The 12,299-nt window shown below is 36.1% G+C and overlaps 1 protein-coding gene across 1 annotated transcript in view; it reads right to left on the bottom strand.

The window, feature by feature from the left end:
* LOC148948325 (uncharacterized) overlaps positions 1-2,980 on the bottom strand; it is a 29,469-nt gene extending 26,489 nt beyond the window's left edge. Inside the window, exon 1 of the mRNA XM_089093884.1 lies at positions 2,859-2,980. Coding sequence (XP_088950010.1) covers positions 2,859-2,941 — 83 coding nt within the window. The 5' untranslated portion in view covers positions 2,942-2,980. The remainder of the gene's footprint in view (positions 1-2,858) is intronic.
* Between the last annotated feature and the right edge of the window lie 9,319 nt (positions 2,981-12,299).

Consider the following 12,299-nt stretch of genomic DNA (forward strand, 5'->3'; position numbering starts at 1 on the left):
TTTAGAGGACAAATTATGTTATGGGAAGATGTTTTTTAAATCCCCCTTCCCCCCAAACTCAAAATTTTCCAAAATTCTACTTCAGAAGCTTTTTTAAATATTTCTAAAGCGCTAAGACATAGAATGCTACAAATATCAGAATCGACTTCAGAGGATGAATTATGTTATGGGAAGAGTTTTTTGAAATCCTCCTTCCCCCCAAACTCAAAATTCTACTTTAGAAGCTTTTTAAATATTTCTAAAGCAGTAATAGATAGAGTGCTCAAAACATCAGAATCGACTTCAGAGGACACATTATATAACGGGAAGAGGTTTTTAAAATCCCCCTTCCTCCCATACTCAAAAATTTTACTTTAGAAGCTTTTTTAAATATTTCTAAAGCACTAATAGATAGAGCTACAAATTTCAGAATCGACTTCAGAGGACACGTTATATCACGGGAAGAGATTTTTAAAATCCCCCTTCCCCCCAAACTCAAAATTTTACTTCAGAAGCTTTTTAAATATTTCTAAAGCACTAATAGATAGAGTGCTAAAAACATCAGAATCGACTTCAGAGGACACAGTATATCACGGGAAGAGGTTCTTAAAATCCCCCTTCCCCCCAAACTCAAAATTTTCCAAAATTCTACTTTAGAAATTTTTTAAATAACATCTTCCCATGACATAACTTGTCCTCTTAAGTTGATTCTGATGTTGGTAGTGCTCTGTGTCTTACCTAGACCCCAGCACCATGCCGGTGCATCAACCAAACGCTGCCAACAAGAGGCTCGGTTGACCGCCACTGAAGTGTCACAACATTGCTGGCGTGCCGCTGGAAGAGGCAGCAGTGTTTGGTTGACTTTGAATTAATTTTGCGGCAATTCTTTATTGCATCAACCACAAAGTCAAAGCTTTTCTTTTCTCGTGAGGTTTAAGTATTTAAGGTTTAGGTTTAAGTATTTGGATTTATCACTAATGACTATCCCTGCCAAATATTACTTTGTATACCATAATTCTTCACTACTCTCTTGTTCGTTAATTTTCGTCTCTTGTGTTACTTTGCATATAAACCTGGCATATAAAATTTCAATATACATGGTTCTTCATGTGTTGACAAAAATATTGTCTTTATGAGATTAAGTAGTAAAAACAAGTTTTTTTTTAACTGAAAGTAAGGAGCGACATTAAAACTTAAAACAAACAGCAATTATACCGTATATGAAAGGGACTGTCCCCTCCTTCACGCCTTGCTCTTTACATTACTTTAGCGTAAAGAGCTAGTGGTTGAGGAGGGGACAGCCCCTATCATATATGGAATAATTATTGTTCATTTTAAGTTTTAACGTTGCTCCTTACTTTCAGTTTCAGTTCTTACTTACTTTCAATTATTCCGTATATGAAAGGGGCTGTCCCCTCCTCAACCACTAGCTCTTTACGCTAAAGTAACATAAAGAGCAAGGCGTGTCCCCTCCTTCACGCCTTGCTCGTTATGTTACTTTAGTGTAAAGAGCTAGGGGTTGAGGAGGGGACAGCCTCTTTCATATACAGAATAATTATTGTTCATTTTAAGTTTTAACGTTGCTCCTTACTTTCAGTTTCAGTTCTTACTTATTTTCAATGATTCCAAGTCGATTCTGGTTTTTGTAGCACTCTATCTATTAGTGCTTTAGAAATATTTTAAAAGCTTCTAAAGTAGAATTTTGGACAATTTTGAGTTTGGGGGGAAGGGGGATTTCAATAACCTCTTCCCTTGATATAACGCGTCCTCTGAAGTCGATTCTGTTTTTTTTAGCACTCTATCTATTAGTGCTTTAGAAATATTTTAAAATCTTCTAAAGTAGAATTTTGGAAAATTTTGAGTTTGGGGGGAAGTGGGATTTTAAAAACTCTTCCTATGAAATAACTTGTCCTCTGAAGTAGATTCTGATGTTTTTAGCACTCTATATTTTAGTACTTTAGAAATACTTTAAAAGCTTCTAAAGTAGAATTTTAGAAAATTTTGAGTTTGGGTGGAAGAGGGATTTCAAAAACATCTTCCCATGACATAATTTGTCCTCTAAAAACGATTAGGTCATTTTTACTGGTCTCTCTTGTCAAATCCTTTCCCTAATTAATACAGTTTAAATGGTCTTATCAACAAAGAGGTGTTTGGCATGTGCCTGCTACCCTCAAGGGTAAGGGTTTCTGATAAGCAAAGTTGTGACATCACAACAAACCTGGTTTTATTATACCATAACAATAGTCAGCAAGGATAGGAAATTAAATGGTTAAGGAATTAATTAGGATTTTGGAATATATTTTAATGAACAAGGTTAAAAGCTGAAGTTGTGTAAGGTAAGCAGTGATTTATAATTATGATAGTAATATAGGAGGAAATATGAGTTAAAACAACTAGGCTAGTAATGTGCAGTAATTTACCATTATATAGAGGGGGGAGGAGTGAAGGTAAGTACTTCAAAGTACCTTCCTGGGACATACCTTAGCATGTACATCCATCCCTGAAAGTTTCATTTTCCTAACCCAACACCTTTCCAAGATAGCCAAAAGTAACTAAAGTAGAATTTTACCTATATAAGGATAGGGGCAAAGTTTGTCTCCAATTCAAATGCATGTTAAATTTGGATTCAGGATGCAATTCTAACTAGGCCCATACAGGTAGTAAGTTTATCTCTTATCTACCTGAATAGTTGGTAAAAGAAAATTTTCAGAGATTGTTGTCATTTAATCCAAACAAGCCTAATCTTATCTAAGACTATCTAGCCTACATCAAATTGGAAATTAGTTTCCAAGAAGTTTATGTTTTAGGCCTACCCTACCATATTACAGTTTCAAACACACAAAAAACATATTAGATTATGCTAGTTCTACCATACTTACTCTATTTTAGACTGAAATTTGTCAGTTACAAACTTAACACTCGATTCAATGTACTTCAATTTATTCTCTGACATTTTTTCCATTTCGAACCTTGCCTAACTTTAAATTCAAATATCGTGCTAAGAAAACACTTAGCACTGAACCCACTTCATAGATGGCAGGACGTAAGTTGTGCTTTTTGATTCAATGCAGCTGTCCAATTGGCAAATCCGGCAATGTTAAAAGAAGGGGTCAAGTATTAGGCATGCCTTGAACCTATTTATGAAAATTGTGATGTACGTTGGAACATGGAAGACAGTTTTTCTCTGTTTATTAAATGATCAATCATATTTATAAAACAACTACAGGATTAAAACTATTAAGTTATCACTAGGAAATCGATAATTATCTAACATTTATAATCGTCTTTATCTTCCTTCGTAAAAATCAGTTGTTTAGAATGTCACCTGATTTTGACAGGTAAAATCCATCATGATATTCTTAAATGAAAATGAACACAGACAAACAAGCACCAAATTTATGGTGACCAAAAATTTTCTTTTAGATATCTATATCATATTTCTTTTGTCTATGTTTAAACTGTAGGAAACTACAAGCGTTTTGCCGTAAGTAGTCACTGATACTCTGATTGTTCTTCCCTTAAACTCAAGTAGAATTTTTGTAATTTCTGTCACTTAGAAGAGTCAGTGTATGGTCAAGTATGGATGTTTAGAATTTTACTTATGTATTTGGTAAGTTTAAAAAAATGTAACGAAGAGATATATAAAACGAATCAATTTAATTATTTTTTTTCAAAATTTGTCCAACAATCTGACAGTTGCCATATTGTCAAACAAGCAAACTTTTGATGTTTGGATCATGCCAGAACTAAAGTTAACCTGACTGCAGTCAAATTAAGTATAGCCAACTACCTTAATTCAGGGTCCGAAAAAATTCAGTGTTGTATTCATCGTAAAAAAAAATCCACTGTCCTTTAATGTTTCACAGAATACCATGGTAATAATATCAAACAGCATAATCCAATTACCAGTAGAGACTATTTGATGCTATTTACTTGTTAAAGCGAACTAAGTCTGATTAATATCTAATTTTTTCCTAGATACAACTGGCAATAATTGGCAATAACCTTTTCTAATAATTGATCAAAACACTGAACTACGTATTAAAAACATCCAACGCTCAATCTTAATTTATTTTTTAAATATTTAACGTCATGTATTTTGCGATGTTTAACGGTCCATCATTTTATCCTTGAGGTAACTGTCTTAGAGCTGAATAAATATTATTTTTGTTCTATTGATTTAAAAAGAATTTTTTCGAAGAAAAGTAAACAGCAATACTACTCTAGACAGGAAAAAATTGAAAAGAAACATAATTTTAAGGGACGAATCACTATCTATGAATAAAACATTTATACTATTTTATCATTTATGAACATTATTGATTGGTCAAAAGTGAGGCACGTGGCTAGCCACTGTTTAATCAAAGTACAGATGTACAAAAAGAATAAAAATGTAAGCAATATCTAAGCTAGTAAATGAAAATAAAAAAAGATAGCAACTACTCTATTTTTTTCATTTAATATCTTATTTTATTATTCTACAAAGAAAAATTTTAGAACGCTGCAGGACTTAATATGTACAAAATAATACATTTAGGGTTGTTGTAAAAATACGAAAATAGACAATTGTGGAGCGAAGAATATGGAACATTATGAAAATTTAAAACGTTAAGAAATGTAAACCATTGAGTAAGCTTTATTCCCTTTTTAGATGGCAAAACTGTATGAATGAGGTAAGAGAGAGAGAGAGAGAGAGAGAGAGAGAGAGAGAGAGAGAGAGAGAGAGAGAGAGAGAGAGAGAGAGAGAGAGAGAGAGAGAGAGAGAGAGAGAGAGAGAGAGAGAGAAAAGGAGAGAGACAAAGAGAAAGAAAGAAGATATCATAGGTTGAGTAAACTTTCTTCTTTTTTTAGATGGACAGAGACATGTGAGAGACTAACAAATATAGTAAAAAATAAAAAGATTGATGCAGCTGAAGTTACCAGGTAATTTTTTGAAATACTCGGTGAAATTTGTCTGATTTAACTTGTGATGATGAAGACAATATTGAACATTCTGACTTCTCAGCTTTGGAAGGATGTTTCTTATAATGTTGCATTGAATTTTGACTCTATGTTAGGAAGAAATATCATTTGAGTTCTGAGTTATTGAGCTTGATTTTGGTAACAGTAAAGTATTCTCTAATTTATCCCATAATAGGTCATCTAAGTTGTCGATAAAAAATTTTACAAGTAAACTTGACGTATTTTCAATAATGGCAGTGAGACTAAATTGTAAAACAATATTCGGAGAGATTCAGCTGTTGAATTTTTACATAAGACTGTGTTATACAGAACATGGCATTGCGAATGTGGAAGTAGTTAAGAAACATCAGTTAGATCTAAACAAGTGTAGTTAAATATTATCCCTGTTTAAGTTCTAGACAATTTTTATCATGCATTATTCATGCATAAGTATTATTCCAAACTACTTCTTAAGTGTTTACTATATTTATTTATTTCTGGTGATTAATTAAAAAACACCTTTTCCACAAAATAAGTTTTTCAAAGAAAAGTAAAAAACTCCATTAAACCAAAAATGAGCAAAAATAAAATCAAGTAATCTACCAAGCATACAATTACTACAAGTCAGCATCGATAAATGAATAAAACCCAAAACTAACAGAAATTACAATAAATAATCGAGTCGAACTCAAAACAAGCAGAAATTAACATGAGTAGGGTTCGAAACTCCTATGCCTTCCCAAGGCCAGAACATAATTCGCCCTTTACTGAAAAAAATACAAAATGAACGTGTATTGTCAGTTTAATATACATATACTCATATTTATTATTCAAAATATTAATAATATTTGATTCACTGAAGTTATAAAAGTGAAAACATTTAAATTATAATTAAACAAATAAAAACATTAAGTTTATTGCAGTAGCAGTAGTATTAGTAGTAGTGTGCACATATTGCCTTTTTTTCAATTGATCATCCCCTTTAAGGATTCTTAGAAAGTTCCAACTTAATAAACGAACCAATTCTTAAGATACGCTATTTTGACAATCTAAATGCACATAGTCTTTTTTGTTAGTTCGAATTTTCCATCAATATTCTCTCAAATTTTCCATTGATAGACTTAGCCTTAATAGTACTATTGTCACGGTAAAAGTAGTAAAAGTAGTAACTAATGAAAGTAGTTACAGTGTTAGTGTTTTATTAGCCCTTTAAGACCTGAACATTGAAGGAGTGCTTGAAAAATTGTGAAACCTTGCAATAATAATCAACGTAAGCTTCGTTTTAACTTAATTTCAACTTCAATTATTTGTTTCATTCACAAACTGAAATAGAAATGGTTACCATATGGTCACCTTAGGATAGAAAAGATTCATTTCACTTAATATGGAAGTTCATGAAACAGTTTGTGTCTCCATTCAGACGCAACCGAACCTTACATTTAACGCAGAGAATTCGGCTATTTGCACTCCTTGCACATTTTTCGCACCGGCAACGTCCCTTTACGACTGTGTCGGGTAGAAGGCCAGCAGTGTCATATTGCACCGATTCTGACGGCATGCCTGCTTCTGTAGTTTTGTTTTTTGCTTTGTAGGAGCACTGACAGAGGGTCGAACAGCACGAGGACTATTGACAACTCCTGACACTATAGAGGATCTGCAAATATCCATCTTGAAGTACATCAAGGACATATGCTTCTTACCCAGGTCTTCGCACTCTCGCCTATGTAGAAGCCAAGCATTATTCAAGGCTAGGTCAAGGAAATAATACACTATCCGCATGTACCATTTCTTAGACAGTATGTCAGTGCGGTAGAGCTCTAGAAGCATATCAGACAAGTCTACGCCCCCCATTGACTTGTTGTACTCACGGACAAGACATGGGCGATCTACCACGACATGGCTACGAGTACGGCCATCCCACCTTTGACACTGGTCGACTGGAGCTACGGCACAGGACGATGAGGCCATATGCACTGGTTTATTGTCAAATTACTTCACAATGGAGACTTCTGTGTGCCTCTCAATTCTATAATCATAGCTTCCACGCCCTTTATTTTTCAATGATGCATCACTTTCCGAAATTGCACCTTTCATTCCATTACTCCTTATCGTCCCACATGATTCAATCGCGTGATTGGTGTGTAAAGCATGAGTAAGGTCAATAGATGTGTAAAAATTGTCGAAGTACAGCTTGAAATTCATTCCCTGTGGCACATTGTCTATCAGTCTAAGGACAACGTCAGCACCCAGCCCCAAAGGACTAACCAGAACTGAGCCTTTTCCTGTATAGATTTCTAGGTCATAGACAATTCCTCTCACGCCCACTCGCGTAAACCCTTTGACGCCCCATGAATAAAGCTCGTCTTTCAAGTACTGTTTGAAACTTAGCCGACCCTTGAAGGGAATCATTTGTTCGTCTACACTTTGTCTCTCCTCTGGTGGTATGCTTTTTAGATTTTCTCTGAGCTTGTCATACATTGGTCTGATTTTGTGCAGCTTATCATGACCAGTTTGATCAGATGGCACTGCTAAGCTATCGTCATTGATATGAAAAAACTGCCGAATTATGAAAAATCTGTCACGGCTCATAGCCTCTGCGATTGGAGTGTATCAGAAAGTGCGCTCCCAGTACATTCTCATAGCTGGTAGCTTTATAATAATCATCAGCATCTGTACTCCAAGGAACCGATTCATCTCATGCTGGGTCAGCTTTAGAGTAATCCTACCGTTTGTTTTCCTCGTTGCGTGCAGATTGGTTTGGTCAACTGATCCAGCAACGATGCTATCTGTGATAAAAGTTCTGAATAAATCAATGGGTAAGTGAATTTCGGTTGCTTTTGGGAGGGAAGCTTTCCATGTGATATCATGGGGCTCAATCTTTTTTCTTAGCCACTTGTATTCTTTTGTGTCATCTTGGTTTTTCATTGATGCGGTGGGGACAGTTGGAGAAGAAATCGGTGACGAGCTCTTCGAGTGGATGGGAGACGGTTGAGCTTCAGTAGTGGGGAATGATGTGGTTTCTCCCGCATCAAATTGGTCATCTACACTCGTAAAAATTTCGAAATAGTCTTCTAAAATTTCGAAATAAGTCTTCTGTAGGATCGTCAACCGGCTGAACAGGCTGTAGGGTGGTATATATGAAACTGGCACCAGGGGTTGGATTCCATAATGGATTAGACCCATCATCATCATCAGACATGATTTCCATCTCAGATTCGCTGTCTGGTAGCAGAGCCATCTCTGCAGCTCGCTCTGGGATGAGCTTCTCTCTTACACGTTTGCGCCTCTCCTTGAAAATATTTTCTTCCTCTTTTCTTGGTTTTGGAGTTTTCACCGTAATAAGAGAGGCTCGTTGTCTCTGGAAGAGAAAATTGTGATCAGACCAATGGTGCATGGGTGCTTCTGCTTTGCCAAATTAGAACAATCAGAATGAAGTGCTTCACGAATAAAAAAAGTGAAGCAAAAGAAAGAATATACAGCACAATCAACAAGTAAAAACAAAATAGCATATAAGAAGTATCTTCAAAAACTACCCATCTCAAAACCTAAAGCTACCATACGATAACCGTAAAAAGAAACACAGAAAGGGGGGGGGGTGAAGATAAAACTAAATAAGATTCGTATAAATAGAGGCTAAAAGTAAAGACCTTAAGGAACAAAACAAGATAATAAAAACTAGAAAAACTCACCTGCATCATTTTCATTGTCACTGTCAAAATCAGCTAATTTTTACTTTTTAGGCAAAAATCTACTGTTTTCCCTGATCAGCTGACGACTTACGGAGCCATCTAGGAGAATAAAAAATAACGCAACACGGAGGGCCGAATTTCTGCAATCTGACGGTATTAAATTCGATAGTGGTATCTGAACTACAAAAGAAACTAGGTACGTGGTAGGAACGGTTACCATATGGTTACCTACGGAATGAAAGGGTTAGCAGTAGTAGTAGCAGTATTAGCGGCTGTAGCATGTCCATATTGCCTTTTTGTCAGTTGAACATCGCTTTCATGATGCCCCGGAAGTTTTATCTTGTGACGTTAAGCTGTTCTAAAAATATTGGTGATGTGCGCTTTTGACACCCTTTTGACGCCCTTTTCACCTTGATACTCTAAAATTTACAAGTTGTTGCAACCGAAGTAGTAGTTGGAGTAGTTTAGTAGCAGTAGCAGCATAAAGAAATGTAGCAGTGGTATTAGTGTTAATAGTGAAAAGAATATATTACCTTTTTGTCAATTGATCTTCCCCTTTAAGTTTTCTCCGAGAGTTTCAACGTAGTACCCAGGTATATTCTTGAGATATACCCTCTTGGCAATCTGCATGCACACAGCTTGTTTTAATTCTATTTAGATTCTCTCTCAATATTGCGTAAAACTTTAACCTTCATACGTGTAACCGTGATAGTACTAGTATCATAGTAGTAGTGGTAGTAATAGAAACAGTAGTAGCAGTAATATTGTATAATTATTAGTAGTAACATTAGTAGGTAGCAGCAGTATTAATAACAGTAGTAACAGTTACATTTTGCCTTTTAGTCAACTGAACATCCCACACATGATGCACCTGAAGTTTACTTCTGGTATGATAAGCTACTACTACTACTAACAACTCATCACAGCACCAAGCCGCCTGAGGTCAACACAGCTATGCAAGCTCCATCCAATCTATTCAAAGCGTCCCTTTTTACACCCTCCCAGGAAGTTCCCATATCCTTTAAATCTTACTTTATGACGTCCTCCCACCCTACACGAGGACGACCTGCTTTCTGTTTAGCCCTAGACGGTTGTCCGAAAAGGACAATCTTCAGTAATCTGTCATCCTTTATCCACACAACGTGCCCTAGCCACCTCAACCTTTCTTTCATTATAGCCCTAGAGTGCAGTATTGAACCACATTTTTCGTACAGCCTATTGTTTTAAATATGGCCAGTCAGCCGATACCCAGAAAAATCCGTAAGCAATTTCTCTGGAAAACATCTAGCAAATTTTCATCCGCTTTTCGGAGCGCCCATGCTTCAGAGCCATATTTGACCACTGTCGTCATCGCAGCTTCTATTATTCTAATCTTGGTCTGCAGACTCATCTTCCTATTCTTCCAATTTTTTTTTTAACTTTGAAAAAACACTCTGAGCCTTGGCTATTCTACTTTTAACATCTTCACTGCTCCCACCATCTTTACTAATAATACTACCAAGGTAAACGAAGCTGCCCACCTGATCAATATTTTTGTTACCCAGCTTTACCTTTTCATCTTCACTTATTCCTAGCCTTAGTGACTTAGTCTTCTTAACATAAATTTTCAAACCTATTCTAGCACCCTGAACTCACAAATCGCAAAACCTCTAAAAGTTTATCCATTTTCTCACACTTTCATCTTGGATGCTTAAATAATTAGCATAATCTTAGTTTAGGAGACTTTTTTCTCCCCATTTGATTCCGTGGTCTCCCATTGCCTTTCCTGTGCTCCTTAAGACAAAGTACATCAAAATAATCCATATAAAGGGGGATAGAACACAAGCCGGCTTAACTCCTAATCTAATACAAAACCAGCTCATGTCCTCATTTCTTACCTTAACCGAAGCAGTGTTATTCTCATACATAGCACTAATCACTTTAATGTATTTGTCTGGTATACCATACAAGGATAAAACCTTTACTAAAGCTCTTTTATAAACAGAATCAAACGCTTGTTCATAATTTATAAAACTGAGGACCAAAGGTGTTTGGCACCTCAGGCACTTCTCAATTATTCACCTAAGTGTGAAAATTTGGTCGACACGTCCTCTACCTTTTCAAAAACCGCACTGTTCTTCTCTTAAAACTTTGTCTACGGCATCACTCAGTCTGAAAAGTATCATATTACTAAGTAATTTGCTACCTACAGAGACCAGACTAATGCCTCGATAATTACCACACTCAGTTTTATCACCTTTCTTATAAAGCGGCTTAATTAAGGTTTTCCTAAAATCGTTATGTAAATCGGTATGATGGGCCGTTCCAAAAATATTGCTGATACGCCCGTATCAGCAATCTGTCTACACATAGTATTTTCTGATTTAGTTCAAATTTCCCCTCAATGTTTTCTCAGATATTGTTTTCAATATTCTCAGCCTCAGTAGTAATCGCTACAGGAGTATTAGTTTTAGTGATAGAAGTGGTAGTAATAATAGTACTTGTGGTAGCAGTTGAAGCAGCAGCGGTTGTAGTAGTAGTAGCGTTATCATTTTCTGAAAGTTCTAAATTAATACTCAGTCATTCCTGTTGTACACCCGAAAATCCATACACACATAACATCTTATGATGTATTTCAAAACTCCCCTCAACATTCCCTGAAAGACTCATCTTAATGCCCTTCGAATTCTGGTAAAGTAGAAGTCAAACATGCATACCTCTTCTCAATAACATATACTATATGTAAACAATGAACAAATTGCATAACTTGCAGCCCTTGTTCCGAGGCCTCGGGGATAGGGGGATTGACATCCCCAACCACATATTTACTGAGCTTTTCAACCACGCTGAAAAAATTGAAGTCTCAAAACTATGTTTGGGTGTTTGTTATGGAAAATTATGGGCATGGGGGGGGTTTCTATCAAATCACTCTGAATCTTAAAAAGGATACAAGAACTTCCATTTTAAAATCAAATGAAATCCATATGAATTTAATATAACCACCCATTTCATAAGAACCTTATATACCCCCAGGGCGTAACTTAAGGCCTTTGGCCCAGGGCTCTGGGGGGATGTTCAAATCTTGGAGGCATTGTTATACGTTCTTTGGACTATTTTAAACAAAATTGTCGTCGCACAATTTCAATTATATACATTTGGTGAAAAGAGGGGTAGTTGTGAGGGTCCTTTCTATAAGAACCTCAAGTGCCTCAGGGGCATAACTTGCAACCTTCACCCTTAGGCTCTGGTGGTTTGTATTAAGCTCAAAGGCCGTGTTATGTGATCTTTGGACTATTTTGAATAACATATCTGTCTCAAAATATCTATTGGATGCATCTCGGGAAACTAAAGACGTATTTGTGTGTATGTGTGTGTGTGTGTGTGTGGGGGGGGGGGGTCAGGGAGAGGTTAGCTACGCTCTGATCCCTTTGACTCTTAAAAAGGGCACTAGAACTTCTGATTACTAATCCAACGAGTCCCCTCCAAATCATACATGACCACCCTTTCTATAAAAGCTTTATAGGCCCCCAGGGCATAACTTTACAACCCTTGCCCTGAGAGCTTTAGGGGGGTGGGTCTTCCTCACAGGAATAATTTTTGGACCCTTCAACTACGATGAATAAAATTGTTATCTACAAATTTTGATAGGAGGTGTTAAGGGAAATGATGAGCGTGGAAGGGGGGGCAGGTTGCTCTTAAATCACTTTTACT

Source organism: Artemia sp. Qi Xiang Cuo, chromosome 9, assembly GCF_049724085.1.
Source record: "Artemia sp. Qi Xiang Cuo chromosome 9, ASM4972408v1, whole genome shotgun sequence".
Taxonomy (NCBI): domain Eukaryota; kingdom Metazoa; phylum Arthropoda; class Branchiopoda; order Anostraca; family Artemiidae; genus Artemia; species Artemia sp. Qi Xiang Cuo.